The sequence below is a fragment of the Amia ocellicauda genome, chromosome 21 (assembly GCF_036373705.1).
Source record: "Amia ocellicauda isolate fAmiCal2 chromosome 21, fAmiCal2.hap1, whole genome shotgun sequence".
Lineage (NCBI taxonomy): Eukaryota > Metazoa > Chordata > Actinopteri > Amiiformes > Amiidae > Amia > Amia ocellicauda.
The window spans coordinates 19,003,472-19,023,954 of NC_089870.1; the positions used below are offsets into that span (position 1 = coordinate 19,003,472).

Consider the following 20,483-nt stretch of genomic DNA (forward strand, 5'->3'; position numbering starts at 1 on the left):
TCATATTTCCCCTCCTAAGAAATGACCCTGCTAGTCTGAATTTCCAAATGTACTGTAATCAGGAAAAATCAATAGAGTTTAGGCCACTTTCTTTGTGATTTATTTCCATCTTATGACAGCTGGCGTGCTGCTCCGAAACTGGTTCAATGGCAGGAGTCAATAGCGTCTCCAATCAAAAGGAGGAAAGAAAAACTTGGATTACACCCGTCTCCTAGGCAACGAGCAGCTGAGGAGTGTATAAAGGCTGTTTGATAGTCTTGGCAGTGGCATCTCTCGCACTCACTAAGAGCCACGGTCTCTAAAGACGCAATGCTCCATCACAACCAATACAGTTAATCCTATCAACTTCTATGCAAAATAAAAGGCTTGCTTTTATGAAGCACTCCCTCCCCCCAAATCTTTCCTAAAAACTGTGAAATGTGGGAATTGTCATAAAAAATTAAACCTAAAGCTGGGTTTTAGAGGCCCTGCTGAAAGGGACTGAATACCTATATTTGAATTCCTTAATTACTTTTTTCTTAGTTGAGCAGTCTGAAGTAAGGAGATTTGGACAGAGCTCAGTATAAGATCACTGCACGCCATAATTCATTAAAAGGCTGCAAATTCGAGAACAGACTTTAGAGATCACACAAACACACACATATAGTGAAGCTGGTCTTCCTCTGTGCATGTTGATGCAGCAGAAAATCTCACCAATACACCATTTATTTTAAGATGTAAACGCTTTGATTTATAAACCTCTCGCGCATGATTCGGATCTTCCTTATAGGCCACAGCAGTAAAGAGCAGGAATCTCTAATGCACTTAGGAGCTAACGATCAAGGTTGCACTTTCCAACCCCTGGGGTCCCGGTTCCATTACCAGGGTTTCTGAGAAGAGCAATAGTAACTGCGGGGCGGTGGACTGCCCCAAGGCTGCCAGCCTCCCCAATCCCGGGCCTACTTTGTCCATTTGCGTCTCGTTGAATCAGCATAGCGTCGCCCAGGGGGTCACGAGGGGTTGCCGAGTTTTCCTTCACACAAAAGGGAACTTGTGCAGAGATGAGCACTGATTGAATGGCCGGATGCGTGCTTTTCATTTAAATGGGACAGCATATAATCTTTTCTTCCAGCAACCTGAATTGTCAGAAAAAGCCATGAGGACAATGGAGCAGCAAAACAAAGCATCTGAAATGCAATGGTGGCACTGAACCTACATGCTCTATGTGGTTTTGTAAAATGTTGCGATGCACATCAAAAAATGGTGACTAAACACAGCAATTGGCTGCAAGGGGGCCCTCTAGAATATGCATTGGCCCCCAAGAAAAGAGGTGCAGGTTTGTATAGTATTCTTACGCTTATCTTATCACCATATCTTATGCTTACATGGATATGGTGTCACTTTAATGTTACCCCCATGGTTGGCCCACAACAGCAGGAAAATAAAAAAAAACTAAGAGAGCTTTTCAAGCATATTCAGCACTCAATCTCCCTAATATTACACTTCCATGAAACCATATTTGGAAGCAGCAAAGATGAGCAACGGCCCATTTCATTCATTAATTTGGACTAACATGGGAGTGACCGAATAATCAGTTTTTCACAGGGCAGCCCTTTAAGAAAAATAAAAGGTACAACACGAAACCAAAGAACACTCAGACCCTGGGCATTTGTTTTCTTTAATTTCTCATAATTTCCCTTCAGCAGTGTTGGCCGTTTTGCTGAAAGAAGGCTGTTGGCAGTGTGCTCTGTCCACACGTTTTTATTGCACTGAACATCAGTGATTTAGGATAGGAGGTGTTTATATAGTATTTCACAAATATTATATAATGATTTTAGAACATACAAACTGCCATGTGGACTTGTGAGTGATTGCAATAATGGCCAACAGTAAAAACCTTTACACGACAACGGATATGGCGGGGCTTCACCTAAACTGAAGGGACGGAACAAAAACTTTAGAATACTGGAGACAAAAATTCACCAAAAACAAGATTCTTAAGCGCATCAACAGAATTATGTAGCCAAAGACATAGCCTACACACATGACAAGTATGGCCAAAGTCCTTTTCTCCTTGTAGTTACCCTGAAGGCTTTCAGTGAGAAAATGTACAAACTGGAGCTGGGCTCTTGGAGACGGGTTGTTAAGATGTGGAACATGTACATATCTGTGTGCTGCTGGGTCTTACTGTTAGGACACTTTCTTTTTAACCTCATATACATGGGGATTTTAATCCTCAAACAGACTTTGTGTGCAGAGAAAGGAGATGCTAGACCGCAAAAGTGTTGCCAAGTGTGAAATATGGAGATAATGAATGGCGTTACCATCTCATAATTACAGGTATTATACATTTCTACCATTTCTTTTTTAAATTCAGTTTGTGTCAGAAAATAAAATAACTATTACTGAAAAGCATATGCTCCATAGTATCATAACCGTATACTCTTGACACTGTATTTAGTGATTATCATATTATTCAAGGTCAATTTGTAATTAAATGTATCTACTCTACATTATACATTTTATTATAAATCAAAGGCTTGTGTCAGTGGTATTCTCAGAAGTACTGAAAGTTCACTAAGTGTACAAAAAGACAACATTATGTACTGTTTGACTAATGAATGGCTTTGGGCAGTGCAAATAAGCCTGTCAATGCTAAGAGATTGTTTACCCAGGTAATTCTGGGTCAAATTCCTTCCTGCAATGTTAAAAAATAAAAACACTGGATCTGGAAATCAACATGCCCAGCCTTTTTTTGCTCTTCACAAAGAAACCTGCCAATGTTATTGTGAAAATACCACTGAAGTCTGTTTTTCTTGTTATATAAACTCTGCAAGAGACTGAAAGGAATTAAACGCGGCAATGATTCAATTTTTCCTATTTCTGACTTCAAAGACTGCATGCTATTTTAACTGTTTAATCGTTCTGTATTCTGGAGTTTCTAATCCAGTCAGGCTTAACCACATAACAGAATAAATAATCAAGTTTTCATTGTTCCCTTTGGGATGCTCTGGGGAAACGTGTCACATTCTAGAAGCGGTTCAAAAACAAATCTCCCCAAAATGGAGACTGTAACACCTGTGATTCCTTTTCTTGCAAAGAGAAGAAAAACTGGGTGTCCCGTACGACCCGTGTAGAATCACCCATTCCAGTTTTCAAGGCAAATAAAGGACAGCCGAGACGCAGAAAAACCCTTACCACACAATCTAATAAATACAATATCTGTAGGTTAAGAGTCCTCATTTCCTAGACGACAGACAGAAATCTGCTGACACACTTATCCTGTGCTCTGCCGCTGTTTTTATTGATCACATCAAGCGCACCGTAAGCATTTATTATCATGAACCTTGGAAAACACAAGAAGCACAAGCCCTTAGTAACTCTGATAATGAAAGGTAAGGCGCCAAGTGAATCTATTTAGTAACGCCATTCATTTCACAACGTCTTGCTTGTAAACACAAAATCATGTGGCACTTGCAGTCTTGCATATATGGCAAATATTTTACACTACAGGGACTCTTGTCTTGTCAAGTGATGCAAGTTTTACATGCAGTACATTTGTTAAGATCAGAACAGTTTAAATGCAAAATTTCAAAATCCTGTGTGTTAAGATCACACCACTTTATGTTGTTATTTCCTGCATTTGTATCCTACTTTACACTTAATTTTCATTAAACTAATATGCTTTATTTGCTTTATTTCCAATGTGGTTTTAGAATGTAGAAAATATGTATTGCACAAGAATTAATTGATGTACCAGTCAGAATTGTATGAAAAAAACTAACATAATTTGCAAATGGATGTCAAATGGACTAGCCTTCAAACCCAGATGAATAATGCCAGACGACAGGGATCTTGTTTGTAAACACCACCATGGAAACTAATAGCACACTGACCTAGACAATAATGAGCATCTTTGAATATAGGAATCATTTCATATGATGCAAATTTACACTGATAAAATACATTTGTCAGGATGTAGACTAGAAATGTATACAAAAATGGAGAGCATCATAATCTCTGAGCTTTTAAACTGATGGCCAAATCTTTTATTATGTACATATAGAGAAATTAGTTTATTTAAACCCAAACTGACACTAAAACGTTGATTTAAACTGGCTCAATTGAATATCCAAGACAGACAATTATAACTGCATGCAGAAACAAATGTAACTATAAAGTCTATAAAGTAAAGTACAGAATAGCCAACTATAGTGAGGTGAAATCACACCATTTTACAGAAATTAATTTTAGCACCTTTTTGGGAAGCCCCCATCTATATAGCGAAAGAATAAAATAAACCTTAAAAATAGCACCAACTTTTATATTTATTCATAATTATTTTAACCACATACAGAAAGTGTGAAAATATTAATTTGCTTGCAATCCTACACAGTGTGTATCCCAGATCACTACACACAGACTTGTTTTTGTTTTGTTCTTTAAGGGAAAACTTACAGCCCTTTTTGGAGCACATTTTTTCTAATATATATTTTTATTTACTTTAAAAATAAATACATTCTGCTCTGGCACCTGGGCACCTTAAGCTCCTGAGAGGAATAACACAGAAGACAGCCCTGTTCCAGTGAAGCAATTTTTAGATGAGGTAAACACAGCTGACCTCATTCCCAACACAACAGGAGAGATGTGTGAGCAGGAGACACTGCTCCTGACCAACTGTCTGGCAAACGGATAGACCGACAGATTAGCCTGGGACTGAGGGCTACTTCTCATTCTCCACTCATGTAATCACTGTCATAAAGTCAGTAATGTAGCATCATTAATTTGCCTTACAATTATAAATTAACACTTAATGTTTCCGTGCAAGCTGTCTATAACTCTGTAAATAATAAGCTCTCAGTTCCCTTACTACAGAAATGCATTCTTCTCTTTTCATTTGCAACACATCCACAGAAGCTATTGGAAACCCATTACTATCTCATAATTTCCCTCACCCACAAAAGCTATCCAAAATGAACACCAAACGAATGAATACTTGAATATTGGCTAAAATATAGTGTTTATGAATTAGGAAAGAAAAAATGCAACTCTTTAAACAATGATGCAAGTTGTACATTATCTATACATTTAGTTATTTTTAACCTGCAGGCACGGCTGGCAGTTTACTCATTTTATATGAATGTAATTGCCGTCTCGAGAAGATCCTGTCAACAAGACTTCTTTTACGTCAGCCGCCATGTAAAGCAGTAATAATTCAGAGATACGAGAAAGGCGTTGACTTTCTGGGAAAAGCTGCACTACATGCCACAACACAGCTGCTGAAGTAAGTTGTCAGGTGAATGTCGAGACACTAAACTGGCTGTTGCATTGGAATAACACACTGAAAAGGTTAATTGTATTGCATAAATCACCTCAACATGTTTTGACTAGCAAAGGAGCCGTCACTGACTTCCTAGGCACTGTACGCCTTAACTACTACTGCTGCTAGATAAGCCTTTCCCAGCAAAATAGAGGCTGCCACATCAGTTTCTCTGTTGCTACAGCAACTGCTTACTTTCCATGTCAACTGCAACCCAGTTTCTATGGAGACACATATACAAAAAAAAATATCTTCCGCGCAGCCAAGGCCCAGATGGCAGTGAACTCTGCAAGTCACATGGATTGGCTTTAGCGTCCCGGCTGGTGCCGCAGGAAGGCACATTTCTGCACACAGACAGCGGCCAGTAATTCCACGTCGACCAAAGATCCGGCCCTCATTATTGGGCGGGAGGCCGGGGATCAATACTGGGTGCACTTGTAATATGGTTTAAATCCGTTTGCTTTGTTTGAGGAATGCCGAAAGCTTAGGACAGTCCCCTGCTCATGTTGACCGTGTTAAAGGGTTAAGGTAAATATTTGTAATGAAATTCCAGTGCAATAAACCCATCTAAAACTGCCCAGCATCCTGTTACATTGTGAGGCACGCACGCTTCACTGCCACACGGTGCTCATACAACAGAGAAAGCGATGTCTTTAAATCAGTTCTGACTGACTTTAACACATTACGCGACTAAGGGCTAGACCGGACCAAAATTCTGAATCGCAAAGTTCAAAATCGGTAGCCTATGGCATATAATTAATCGTTGGAAGCCACTTTCTACCGTGTATGCATCAAAACATGAGAAGGTACAATTTGTAATGTACCGATTCGCTGTACGGGTCAACGTTTTGATTTGGCCAAGGTCTGTGTTCCTGTATCTCAAACAAATGTTAGATTGAAACAAAAAACTGTTAAGATAAATCTTCATGCAATTACTAGTATTCATCCACTGTAGGATATAGGTATGACAATCCTACAATAAAAATGATATAAAACCCATCTTTATAGAATTAGATTAAATGTAGTAGTTTTCTTTAATTTATAAAATCAAAATTATTAAGATTAGAAAGTAAGATCTCTAAATTAATCTTATTATTCCTTCTACTGACCTTAAATAAATTCCACTGAATCCACAAATAAACACATAACATACAGAACTATTAACAAGACACTGACTCTTTAAGGGAAGTACCAAAAAGTTACTTCTGTTATGCACAATCATTTTTAGGGAAGATAAGTTTTCAAAGCATTTCTCTCTTCCTGACTATTTTCAGATTGAAACTAAAAACACTTAGTAATAAAAACAAAAAGCAAAACACACCAAAATGGACTGGAGATATGGGACCGGGGAAAAGTATAACAATGCAATGTATTCCATGTGCAGAATGTCAAGGGAATTTTAACAGGTTGTCAAATACATCCCAATAAAAACTATTTATAGCCCAAAAACAAAATTGTGCCTGACTAATATTATAGGATTGTCATGATTAATGTCACTTTAGACATATCTGTTGCAAAGATATACTACAAAACAAGATAGCTATGGAAAACTGGAAACTGTCAAATGCATGCAAATAAATAATCTTAAAGAAGAAAACATGCATCAAAACAAACTAACATAACCTTTCAGTTGTGTAGGAGATGAGAAAAGTGACCTACCTGACTCCGGTCCTTGTCCACTTTCTTAAAACACTTATTGAGGGAGAGGTTATGCCTCACAGAGTTTTTCCACCCGGTGGGGGCGTTCGCAAAGTACGGGAAGTGTTCAAGAATCCAGTTGTAAATATCCTTTACTGGCAGTCTCTTGGAGGGGGAGTCCTCGATGGCCATGAAGATGAGGCAGCTGAAGGAGTAGGGGGGCTTGCAGTTGGGGTTCTGCTTGGCGTCGTAGGGCAGGTCCGAGTGCGCGGGCGAGGGCGGGGTGTCGTCATCCATCTCCAGCACGGGGCTCACGCTCCGCAGCACAGAGTCCCCGAAGCTGTTGAGCAAGTTCTTACTCTCGTGCAGCCAGTTCAAGTTCGTCAGCTCCTCGTCTTCCATGGCCCCCTTCTCCAGTTTGATGGTGGGCAGTGTGAGGTCCATCTCCTCGGCCTCCTGGAGCGCCTTTGTCAGTGAACTCCCTTGGTAATACTGGCTCAGTCCACTGGAAACACTGATTCCTGAGCCTTCCGGCTTCTTACTGGGAGGCATGACTGGACCCATTTAGACCAAGACTCCTGGGGAAGAATGGGGACAATCGTGTTAGAGGCAATGTGGAAACTGGGTACATGTCCAAAACACTACTCTGGTCTAAAGTTAACTGTGAAGGAATGCAGAGTTAAGGTTTGGGACAGTATGGGGGATAACGTGGGCGATAGAGAAACTTTGGTTTGGTATTTTATTGGCAGACACACTTGTAAGTGGGAACTCACAACAACACACACATTGCAATGAGTTTGTGCACTTCCTGAAAAACAATAACATCGATTTCCTCAGCAGGAATAAAACGGCTGATAAAAATCACGTCGTCTGCGTTGCATCAAAACCCCTCAGAATCTAGAAGGTGCCGATTAAAAAAGGATGCTTTATCTTTAAGCTGAAACTTTTAGCATGGCTTGAAAACATGCGATTATCTCCTAATCCACCTCTGTTTTGATTGATTTATTTGCAGCTGTCAGTGGCCTTCATACAGGGAGTTCTCTCTTTATTTAATGAAGGAAACGGTCATGTTCTCATTGCTAATCTCTGGTTTTCTCAGGATGTGTTGAGAAAATAAGTCAATACAAAAGAACGGACTGTACTAAAACATATTTCCTTTTGTTATTTGTAGTAATGGTAGTAGTAGTATCAGCAATAGAGATGGAGGGGGAGTATTCGGTAATATCTAGTTTGTCGAGTTATGTCTGCAAATTAAAGTGCATTCAATTATCACACATCTCATGTAAAGAAGGAGAAAATGAAAAATACAAATTCTAATTATTTAGATACTCCCTCAAATTAGTTAGGAAATTAATATTACAGCTGTACGCTTTAAAAGCAATTCCACAATTACATATTTTGCTCTTCTGACAGAATTAGATACAATTTACTGGGGTTAGACACTACTGTATTTACATTCCTTGTATGTGATTTAAGACGACATAAATAAAAACTGTCATAATTGCTGATTTCTCAAACATCACCCAGCTGTATTCAATTATATCACTATGCTAATGAAAGCCCAATAATATAAGAAAATATAAATCCTACTATGCAAATTGGCATCACTGATTTGTTTACCAATGATATATGCAATTAAACAATCTGGAGCACCGCACAAACCGGTCCGCTTTCAATGCAGAACAGAAAATGGATGTTTAAATGTGTTGGACTGATTTCTAGAGCCGGTGTCAGACCCAGTGATTTTAAACAATCGTGTTGATTTCCCGGACTGCACTTTGAAGAGATATTGCTACTGAATAAAATAAGAAGATGGAGGAGCGATTAACCAAGGTGTTACACACCCCTCATCACAATGTAAGTGATCCAACTTTGGCTCCAAATGGAAGTTCAAGTCCCTTGAGCCTCTGAACAGGAAAATTATATTATAGCTGACAGTAAAGTAATTTAATTGCACTGTTGCCATGACAACCCACTGCTCTGTGTGCGCCTAATTTGCTTAACTGCCGGTTGCATCCCCACGGGATCTAATACACCACTCTTTCCCATCCTTTTGTGCTCTAAACAAACTTTTAAACAGCCCCCCATCGCACTCCCTAATGGGCCGTGAAGTTCAGGTGAGCAAGAACTACTGCAACGACCAACGTTGTGAAGTGAAGTGCATATGACAAGCCTGCAAACTGCTGCAAATTGAAGCCACGTACAATTAAACAGGAGACAACTTGGCGACCTGTCGGCAACGTGTTTAAAATGCACTCCAAATAAATAATTATTCAATAAGGGGGCAAGCAGTGTGTTATAATTAAGTATTATTACGTGCATTCTTAAGGGTGCAAGGATACAAAATACAGGCAAAATGAACAATTGCACACGTTGTCGCCATATGTGCTGATTATCCTGTTGTTTTGTTGCAACTCCCCTTTGAAAAATGACCAAAGTTTGTTTCAATTCCTACGCTCCCACCTCAGGCAATATAAATGCGTGTCCAGCAGAGACTGTTTCATCTATGTGTTTTGATCGGCTTATTTACCTTGCAGTGCTTTTAAACGCCTACCCTCACGTATTTGTATTATTACTTCAGGAAAGAGACTATTTGGGGGTAAACCTGAGCAGTTTTGCTTCAATCATCTGTCCCAGCAAAACACACGGATTCGTTAAAAGTAGTACATACGCCATCACATTAAAACTTTTAAACAAATCTGAGAAGATAACTATAATATGTGCGCTTTTCAGAACACACTGGCTTTGGTCTAAACATGTAATAATGTGTAAAGCACAGTCTCGCAACAGTATAAAGTTTGTTCCGATCTTACCTGGGCATGTAAGTCTCATTGGACTCAAAATTCCTCTAAAACCATCCATTCCAGTCCTCAACCCAAGTCAAACCCGGGGGGTGTCCCGCCAGACATCTCCAGACCCCCTCAACACATCGCCGTTTCTCCAGCTGCTCCCGCCGTCCCGCCCGCCGGCCCGTGTGTGTGTCTGTCTGTCTGTCTGTCTGTCTGCGCTGGGCTCCGGCTCGGGCTCCGGCTGCGGCGCAGCACACGCACATGACCGGAGGGGAGACGTGGGCTGGGCGTCGGCACAAACGGCAGCAACAACAATGACAGCCAGGGCTGGGGATCTGAGGCACCCCGGCCTGCTGGAGAGCCGAATAGCAGCTGTCCAAGCAAAGCGGCGTTTGTTTCTAACAGGACTGCGAGAAGTTGCACCATTCATAGTGAATGCATGCATTAATGTATAACCCTCCCCAACTGTATGGGGTAATATATATGTTTACTCAAATTATAAACAACTTAATTAATCAATGTGGATGGCAGAATAAACACTACTGACTGTGCTTCAGCTGTACACAGTTCCTACTGTATATATATATATATATAAATGTTTACAGAGTGTAAGATACATATGTTTAATGTACTTCATCCCCGCCAACACACATATACTATTGTGTGTGTGTATATATATATATATATATATATATATATATATATATATATACTTAATAAACATAAATAGCTTACATATCAGTACAATGTGGAACTAGATTTCCAAACAAGAAACAGTCACTTAATTTATTTAAAATAGGCTGAGCAAAATAAATAATGCAAACAAATGCTATAATACAATCAATGGTATGGATGCATTCAATCTGAGGAAGTCATATTACATTTAATTTTAATCACACTGGTCTTAACTTATAGGTGTGGTGACATGAAGTCACTTCAGACATCAGAAGTATCAAGATAAGATTCACGAATATTGTAAACATTACAACTCAATGACCTACATAAAAATAACATCTCTCAGTGGCATGATAAACACACATAGACATGTGCATTAACACAAATGTAGAACAGGATGTAACCCATACAGTGAACCTAACAACAGTACAAGATACAGAACATACTGTTACATTTAGAATTAAAATGTGACTATCATTTTAAAAATACACCAAAACAATTCTGCTATCTTTGTCAGCTTTATACTTTTGGATTTGCTGTCTTTACTCCCAAGGTGATGCGTCTTCATGTATGTATTTATGCATCTTTCATTTAAAAAGTATTTTGATATTGGACATGTTCATTTTGAATATAACAAAGAGAGGGAGAGAGAGACTGAGAGAGAGAGCTGTAAACTCGTCTCCCTGCCAGTCTGTAAAGTTGTTTAATCCTAGGGTTACAAGGCCTGCAATCTGTACAAAGAGAGGGCCTCAATAAAACACAAAAGCAAATCCACAGCTGAAAAGATGCAGGCTGCCCCTATTACAAGCTAACCAACTGCCAAACTGTCATTTTGCTGTTCAGCCAAACAGGAGACTTGTGTAATAACAACCACAAAACTCATTTAAACTTTGAAAAGGCAACTAATGAGCCCATTCATGCTGGCAATAAATTATTGACGAAACCACTGATCCCACTCAAGAGACACGACAAAGTAAACTTTAAACACCAATCTGGAAAGCACTAGACACCGACACTGGTAGTACCGTACTGCAGATACATCTGTCACAACATCACCACTGATCCACTGAGCTGGATATATTCCTTTTCAAAAAACAATCATGAAAAACATAAACTTAAAAATTAGAAACATTTACAGTCAGTGTTTATATTTCATGAAATAAAGCCTGGCTTTTATTGTTCTTCTCTTATTACTCAGTTGACACCAGGTGGCTACTACAAGCACATTTATTTGGGAAATTCTGAGGGAGTGTTAAATGAGGTTCGTACAAAATGAAGTGCATCTGTACCTAGACATACACATATGTTTGTAGTAGAGCTCTAATATGTATTAGCCTGTCAAACATAGAACACAGAAACTATTTACACTGTGTGCTTTTGGCAACAAATAGGAAAACAATAGCTGCAATCAGCACTGGGTTTTTGTTCAGAATACAGACATATTCTTAATTACATATTAAAAAAACAACAATCATGTCAGAATAAACAAAATCCAAGAAACTTCACTTGGGGGAGTTACAAACAACATTAAACCAAAGAGAAAGGATAAAATGACATGGTATTCTTAAAAAAAAAAAAACGTTTGTATATAACAGTGAAAAACATCACAATGAAGTAGTGTCTGCTTTAAATGTTGTATGGGAGTCACAACCAGGACTCAGCATTCAGTCTGATGACCTACTGGAATGAGGAGACAGGAAGAGGGCTGTAAACCAATGCACTTGGTCATAAAAAGAGAAAGCAGAGCAGCCCTGTGTGGAACTTCCTACCTGGTGTTCAGTTACCTGTTTTACTTTCATGAGCCTGGAATTGAGCCTCCTGTTTTTCCCAAACTGTCTGCAGCCACTTCTTTATTTGCAATCCTCAAACTACAACCCTGTAACTTTGCCTAGCAGCATCGTGCAAGAAACGATTCCGAAAGAAACACGGGATTTGCGTGAACCATGGCAAGTCCTGACTCATCTCCCAGTGTTTACCTGCCGAAATTCCAGCGCCTCGTTTGTGAAGGGTGTTGGCAATAGTCTCTCCTTGAATAGGCGTCACGTCTTGCCCCAGTAACCTGTCTGGCAAGCATGATCATCTTGCGTCTCATTGGTAGAAAGCCTTTCTGCTTCCTGCAGGCTTTTCCACACCCTGTTGACTTGTTTCAATAATAGTCACAGTGATGTCAGTCAATTCCAAAGAATACAAACAACAAGGCCAAACTAGCACCACACAGCCAGCCCAGCTCCGCTACACGAACAGAAACTAGAGGCCAGAGCCAAGCTGCTTTTGCTTAAAGGTCTCGAACAAAAGTCGACTGAAGGACAAAGAAAAACAATGTCATAAAATAAACTAATCTATAAATGTTTGTATGGATACTATGCCTGAATCAAACATCTAAATTATGTAATCATTAAGAGCCTCAAAGCCACCAATTTACATATGCATGCTTTTAATAATTATCACTAAGTGCAAACTAATCATGTCTACATGTGTTATTATGTGTGGATTAAGAAAGCATAAGCCTTTATAAACGGCATTTTTTAAAGGGCACAAGTGTCCCTGGCTGCTGCAAACGACTGTATTTCCAGGTAGTGCTCAATCAGCAGGATAGTTAGCATGTCATTTAAAATCTCTCAGTAATGTGGGTTAAAGGGGTATAGAGACACCATATTCAACACACCACACGTGTATAAAAGTAAAATTAAAGAAATCATCTCTACTGAGACATTAATACACCCTGAAAGAGCCATGCAATGAAAACTCTATTGATGAAAACAAATCGGTTGAGAATTTAGGAACATTGCCAGCAGGAAAAATATATATTTAGAAAAACCTTGTAAATCAATTGTGTATAAATAACTAAAAAAAAGTGCAACAATCCCCTCAATATGGAAATAACTTCGACCAAGCGTGTCTTTCAAAGTCAGTTTAATTCACTACAGTTCCCTGTTGCCGTGAATTAAACCTCCTTGGCAAAGAATGTATAAAAACATCAAATCAAAGTACCTCCTATCCTATTGTCCTAGTAAAAACCTAAGATATGGTATCTGCATCCAGTACTTTCTACATCTATCCTGGTACTGTCTAGAAACAGAGAAGCTGGTCCGGCAATTCTGTTTTAATGTGAAAAGCACTAGAAACATCTAAGCAACTGAATCTGTGAATGCTACAACAAACAACAAACCACCGTACAGCACGGCCATTTCTCATTCAACCCCAATATCCCACACATGGCTTCCGATTTCCAGACTTGTCAGTTTAATCTCTGCATACTCCTGACTTAAGAGCCTGTCTCATTCGGTGTATCTGTCACTGCCATTTGATGAGAAATATGAAACTTTTTAATTCTCATCCTGAAACAACTTGCCAGGGGCGAGAGCTTCATTACAATATATAAACAATACTGTCTTAATCACTGCTGAAATGCTTTAGTTTTCTGTCTTTGTTTTATTTCCCAAGCATATAATAAATTCATGCCTGCAGCAAAGTATTGAGTAATAGTTTCCTGGGCTTGACATGCAGGGTAACCATCATCCCGTACTTGAACATTTTGTTTATTATATTTACTGTTTTATACACTGCTTTCATTTTTAATAGACTTACTGTAACTTAATGTTGTTGAAAATTACCTGAATGCCTGAAGTGTCTGCAGGAAACATAATTACAAACTATGAACTAACATTTTCTGTGTGATATATAAACATTATGTTTATGTTCATTATAAAAGCTACATACACACCATATACACACTACATATCCTAAAGTATTGGGATAAAGCACAGCATTGTAATGGGTCTAGTTGGTTGTCATATCACACTTACAGCACGACTCACCACTCATAACATTCTAGAGACTTTAATGTTCCTGAGAATATTATTATTATTATTATTATTATTATTATTATTATTATTATTATTGTGTTGTTATTAATAAGAAATGTAGCTATAGTAGGTATACTTGGCTCGGGTTACACTCTTCCTCATTAACAGTGGAGTGCCTATTTATAAATAAAGGAGAGATCTGTACAAGGTCAGTTCAGAAAGTGCTTTACAAGCAGGCTTCCTTTGAAAAAAAAAAAAAAACACAGTGCCATTGCATCTGCCTGCAGCTCATTCACAAGACACTAAACTCCTCCTAGCCTTATGCTACTAAATTTAATTATTTCCCCTGACACGAAGTGAGCAGGGAGTTTGACTGATAGCAGTCTATATACGCCGCAGCTCGGTGACATAAAATTACTAGGATGCAGTTAAGGATTATCCAATCAGTTCAAGTCATATTTACCTCAATGATATATTGTAACCTAACACCCAGACTTCGCAGGGTACACAACCTAGCTCCCGGTTCTCAAGAGCAACTCCTTTCTCAAGGGTATTTTCGTGCTCTGCTGCCTTGTGCTTTTAGATAAACCTCAGCAGAAGCACAAAAAGTGTCAGCAAGTGTACTGTTTAATGCACTTGAGCCGAGTGTTTGGGTTTCTATTCAAAGACTGCGTAGGGGAGGTGGCTTGTTGGTCAGGTACAAATTACAAAATTCAAGGGCATCGAACTGATATACCTAACCAACAATAAGGTAAAATCATGACATAATTCAGACGGTCTCCCCAGTATTCTTGCAGCCACAGAGAGAGATGACTGTGGTAGGTCTACCAAAAGGATTCTCAAAGAAAGCCAAGGTATGGAGAGACAAGGTAGAAGAGGAAGGAAATAGGGTTAGTTGGACTAAAACCATCTAACTAACATAATAAGGATGTTAGCAGTGGGAAGAAAAAGGACATGTAGGTTACTTAAACAGCTGTAAAAATATGTAGTAGCGTATGTTATATGTTTTGGAATGCCATTATCTCATCCTTCATACATTATATAAATATATGTTCACAAAATGTGCAATATGACTTATGCCTGACTAGCACAGGTCGGGCTAGAAATATAGGCCTCGCTTCCATGCATCCAATGTAAATAGAGCATACGCTAAGAATAATAACCAACATTGCTGAGTTTGAAGGATACTGAGGTTTAAGGAACATAAACAGACCATTATGATCAGCTTATTATAAATTGTTAGAACCACACACTAGCTGTAAATCCCTAGCTTATTGCTGATGTAAAACAGATTTTCTCAGAGCCTCATTCATACGGGATGGAACCCAAATAGAGTAAAAGATTATGATTGAAATGCTGATTTATTACATCTTTATTCAGGAAGGTTTCTGAGGTACAAGCTTCTGTCCCTGTGTATTAAAGAAAAGGATTTTAGAACTTGTTAAAATTCCTTAAAAGTATTCTATCGGAATATGGACATTCTTATGCTGCAAAAGAGGAGACCGCAAGCCCAGTACAAATAGTAAAGATAATGTAAATTAGAGCTCGTCATACTTCAGAGTAACAAAGTACTTAGGAATAACAAATTGAAGAATAAGTTATTCCCGTTCTGAGCACACAATTCACTGAACAGTTAAATGTCAGCTCATTAAAAAGCTAAAGGAGTCTTATGTTTTTAGAAATACAACATGCCTGTATCAATCAATATATTTTTAAGTTAAATAAACTATATATACACACACATATATTTATTTTCCTTCTTCCCGCATCCTGGACAATGGATTTATTAAGCCAGATATAATATCTTCACAATAGGATTTTATTTAGCACAACCCAGTACGCATCTTTAATCAACTGTGCAAATTCAGAATAAAAAACTCATTACTTGAATTACACGAGCCTGAACGCTGTCTGAAGTTTATGATTTCTCTCAAATCTCATCAGATTGAATCAAAATATTTAGCTCTCTTTCGCCATATGACAGACAGTGCCTTAACCCCGTCCTCCCCGGCGCCTGGCGGCCTGCGCTGCTTCTAGGACACCAGCTCTGCTGCTCGAGCGGCGTGCTGCCGTTTCTGCAAGTGTGTCACCGTGGATCGCCAGGAACACGTACACACTGGTTACCTTGGAAACCAGCACAGCTAGGGTAGAGTGACAAGCTGTGTTAATTCCTTCACCCATGAACCCCAGGGGAACAGTAACATTCATCTTCATTTCCATTTGTGTCTAACACTGCATTAAGAATATTATTTTTTTCTCCACAGCTTTGCTAAATATCCCAGGGTTTCTCTGCAAAGTGTGCATCCGCAATTACAAGTGAAAGACTAAGAGGAGAGATTAAAAATCGTGATGATAATGGATTACTTTATGGTAAATATATTTATGTATTTTTGTATGTATAATTTATAATATACATGTATAGTATTTATAATGTATTTAAATATATAATTTCTAGTGGATAAACAGATGTATATCTCATCACCACCATCATGTGAGCATGCACAGGCTTTTTAATAGCGCCGTGGCTCATTTCAAAGGGGTTCCCCTCACTAACTCAGGGTCACTCCTGGCCGATTTCCCGCATGCAGGCTTTCGACAGCTCAGTTAAGGTTGTTCTTTCAGGTGATTTCAGTTCACAGGAGCTGACCTGACCTGACATGGTCTAGGTTGCCGTTTCCAGCGGTGTGGATTTGTAGGCAGGGCGTCGGTATCTGATCTTGAGGTTCAGCCCTCATTCCCTGCAGGTCAGCGCTCTGAGCACGATTCGCAGTGTGAGTGCTGCTTTTCCACGGGCCCTGAAACACTTCCCTCAGAAGAAGACCAGACAAGCTGTTTGAGAAGGCAAACTATAGAGTCCTAAATTCCTCCAGCCTCTGGTTTCAGTGACAATATTTTTAATAGACATATTTTCCTTCTCCAGATACCACACTCACCATTTCCTAATTCCACTCAGGCCAGAGAAAGTACTGTACCTCGGCAACATTACATGCACTGCAGGTCATGCACAGATGTGGCAATATTATCCCTGCGAATGAAGGGGGTCTCTGTGAATACCACTGCCCGGGTAAAGTACAAGACTGATGCCAAGACTCAACCCAGCACCACCATTCTTGGAAGAGAATAAGGGAAGGCTTTCAAACCCCTTCGGCTGAGGAACTGAGCACCAGCCATCGTCTCTCTCTGTGAACAACTGAAAGATAACCATTTCAGTGGCTCAGCCCTGTATGGACATGTCTGTCTCAGATTTACATTAATAAGAACAGTGCTATACTATGGAGGTAAATGGCCAGCAGAGATATAGGCTACTAGTCACCTGAGTATGGCAGTTACAACAAGCAACTAGTCCCTTTGCTGTTCACATCACCTCCCAATAATCCCAAAGAGATGGGAAATTCAATTGTGTGGCACATCGGGAGCAAGGGACCCAGAGTCAAGAACAATCCATAGAAGTACTGCCTATGGGAAATGCTTAATGGAAATTAAAACAATACTCCAAAGTGCCTCGAAAAGATTCACTTAATATATTGCATTCAAAATCAAGTTGAATATACAGTGGTAAATGCCTTTTGTATCTATACATAGATGTAAATAATATATACTTTACCTCAGATTACAACGGAGTTCCTTATAGTGTCTCAATTCCCTCACACATTTACTTCACTTTTCCTCTCCTGCTATCAGTCGCCGCTTCCATTGAAGGATTGAAAAGTAACATGCAAAGTTCTCTGTCTGAAGCAGTGCTGTGCAGGGAGACTTAGCAAAGTACTGCAACTGCTTAATTAGTAAAATAAAACCAGTCCCACACCGATTACATTTGAATTGAGCCCCACACTGCAAAACATAACAGACTGATGGGAAAATATTTTTAGGAGGCATTTCCCAGTGTTTCCACTCCCGTCTGGAATTACAGCCCGAACCCAGTTGTTTAAAGTATAAGTGGGATCTAAATGACACAATTGTTCTATTGTGTGTTAAGTTTCATTAGTAAATTGAACTCAGACAGTCCCGATCCATAGCAAAACTCCTAACAATGCAATTAATGGTGTTACACGGAAGCACTGTAGGTATCTCAAGTGCATTTAAAGGATTATAATTGTTACCGCCTGATTGCCATTGGGACTCTTGAGCAGGTTTGCTCATTACTTGAGCCAGTGCTTGAATCAAGACAGGATTACAAAGACAACAGCTGTATCAGAGAGCAGTTGGAGGATTAAAAGGAACAGGGAGCCGGGCTTCTGCTATGTTGTCGGTAACTGCGGTGTAAGTATACAAAAGAGGTGAGGTTAGGAGATGTGTATAAATAAATAAACACATCATAAAACAAAGAGAGGTGGGAAGACAAATGATGCCACCATAGAATCTCTTGAATGAACTGGCAGATGTTTCCATGAAAATATATAATATAACTGATCTTCCATTTTGTCTCCTTTTATTGTTCAATCACTTATGAGTAACAGCTCTTTGTGTAGTACAGAATCAATGTAATTTCCATGTATCATCTACAGCGAGATGCTGAGGTGAGAGGACGATCCTTTAACTGTGGAGAACATGACCGTATCTCTCCTGGTGAAAACCCCAGTGCACGCACAGGGAGGTGGGGAGGAAGAGTTACAGTACCGGGGCAGTATATATACCACGCAGCTCAATTCCCCATTCTGTCGAGAGGGAGAAATCCACACAGATGAGGTTATAAAGTAAAGTCTTAATCTTTAATCAGTGCGCCTGGATCAACGGTGCTCATTCACGCTCCAGCGATAATGCAATCCTGTACCCCAGGAATACAGGGACTGGGGGATGCTGCCGACACATCCTCCACTGCATCCCTGTAGTCATGGACTCGGGCCGGACTGCAGCGCTACGGCACAGGCCAAACTACCCACAGGCTGGAGACTGCCGATGTTTCCTCTGGCCTAACAGTATCGGTTTCTCAGTGCCCAACTCCTGTCATGTGCCCAGAACCTCCAGTGTTAAAACAAATAAGCCAATAAAATCTACTCTAGTTTCTGAATCATGGTATTTCTCTAACAGATGTAGCCTAGAAAACAAACTGCCGTTGATTCACCTTTGCTACAGCAGACCAACTTTGCCTGGCAGATAGGGGGTGTTAAAGTGAACATGGTGTGGCTGGATTTTGGAGGCTGCTATCTGAACCCGGACCTCCATGCTTGGTTCATGAGGGAAGTATACTGGTTTAAGCCACTTTCAAGTTAGACATTGCAAATTGGAAAGATATGCCATGGTTACCAGCATGTGCACTATTAAGAAAAATAAACAACAAAAGCATTTCATTTTTGTTTTTAATTTCCTGTTAACATGTCTTTTTATTTAATATTTGCATTCTTTTTACAATCGTTTTTTTTTCTATTTTAACTAGGCAAATCATCTGTTTTGTATGTGCTGGGTCTTTGAAGTTATGTATGTCTAACATTTGCATATTTTTTTCAGCAGCTTCAGGATCGTTTACCAAATATTTCACATCCAAAATAAAAACACAATAAACGCATCATTTTTGGTTGGTTTAATTCAACGAGCCAAGAATAACCAAACCCACTGCTGTTAATCTTTACTCTACCGAGTCACACTGGTTTAGAGGGGACATGTCAATTAATAAGAAAAACAAAGAGACATCTACTAAGCAAATCTTGCAACATATAAGATCAATTTAAGGTACAGCAAATACTGCTCACAGCTCATGTAACTTAATTAGTATGTTTCTCCTTGCTTTTATTTTGTTATTCTGGCAATTAGGGATTTGTAAAGTCAACCAAGGACATTATCAACCTGAAAATATTTGAGTCAACAATTTTTTTACGCACATATGTATGGGATGCTACCTTCTCTGAAATCTCCACTAATCACACCACTATTGGTAAAAAGGGAAAGCAATAAACTTCAGCTCAAGATATCATCACTCAAAAAGTTGCAGAATGGGTTAATAGTCAAATGGTAAAAACAAAAACAAAAAACAGATGTCAGTGTTCAGAGAGGACCAGACATACAGGTAATCCAGGAATGTGCAGCTACCCTGTGGATGGACTCATGCAATACCCTAAACTCTGAGGTCATGACCCTGACACTTTCTCTGGACACAGACCACAAGGTAAGCAAATACCACCCTTACGCTCGTACAACTAAAATAGTATTCCAGGTAGGGGTCCACCGGGGCAGAGATTATGCATCAAATTGTTTGGATTGATTTTTAATTGCTTGAACGCTATGAGTGTATTTATGTAATTTTTAAATTCTCAACTAAATATATACCAACAAATTGCAGGA

The 20,483-nt window shown here is 39.3% G+C and overlaps 1 protein-coding gene across 9 annotated transcripts in view; it reads right to left on the reverse strand.

Annotated features, from left to right (window-relative positions):
• Positions 1-20,483, reverse strand: part of foxn3 (forkhead box N3) — a 75,654-nt gene that overhangs the window by 38,685 nt on the left and 16,486 nt on the right. For 6 of the 9 annotated variants that reach the window (XM_066694821.1, XM_066694822.1, XM_066694814.1 and 3 more), the window contains one exon: positions 6,959-7,515. In XM_066694821.1, coding sequence (XP_066550918.1) covers positions 6,959-7,501 — 543 coding nt within the window. In that variant the 5' untranslated portion in view covers positions 7,502-7,515. Of the gene's footprint in view, positions 1-6,958; positions 7,516-9,750; positions 10,178-12,170; positions 12,414-20,483 lie in introns of those variants that run through there. The other 3 variants (XM_066694819.1, XM_066694820.1, XM_066694815.1) reach the window with 3 other exon arrangements.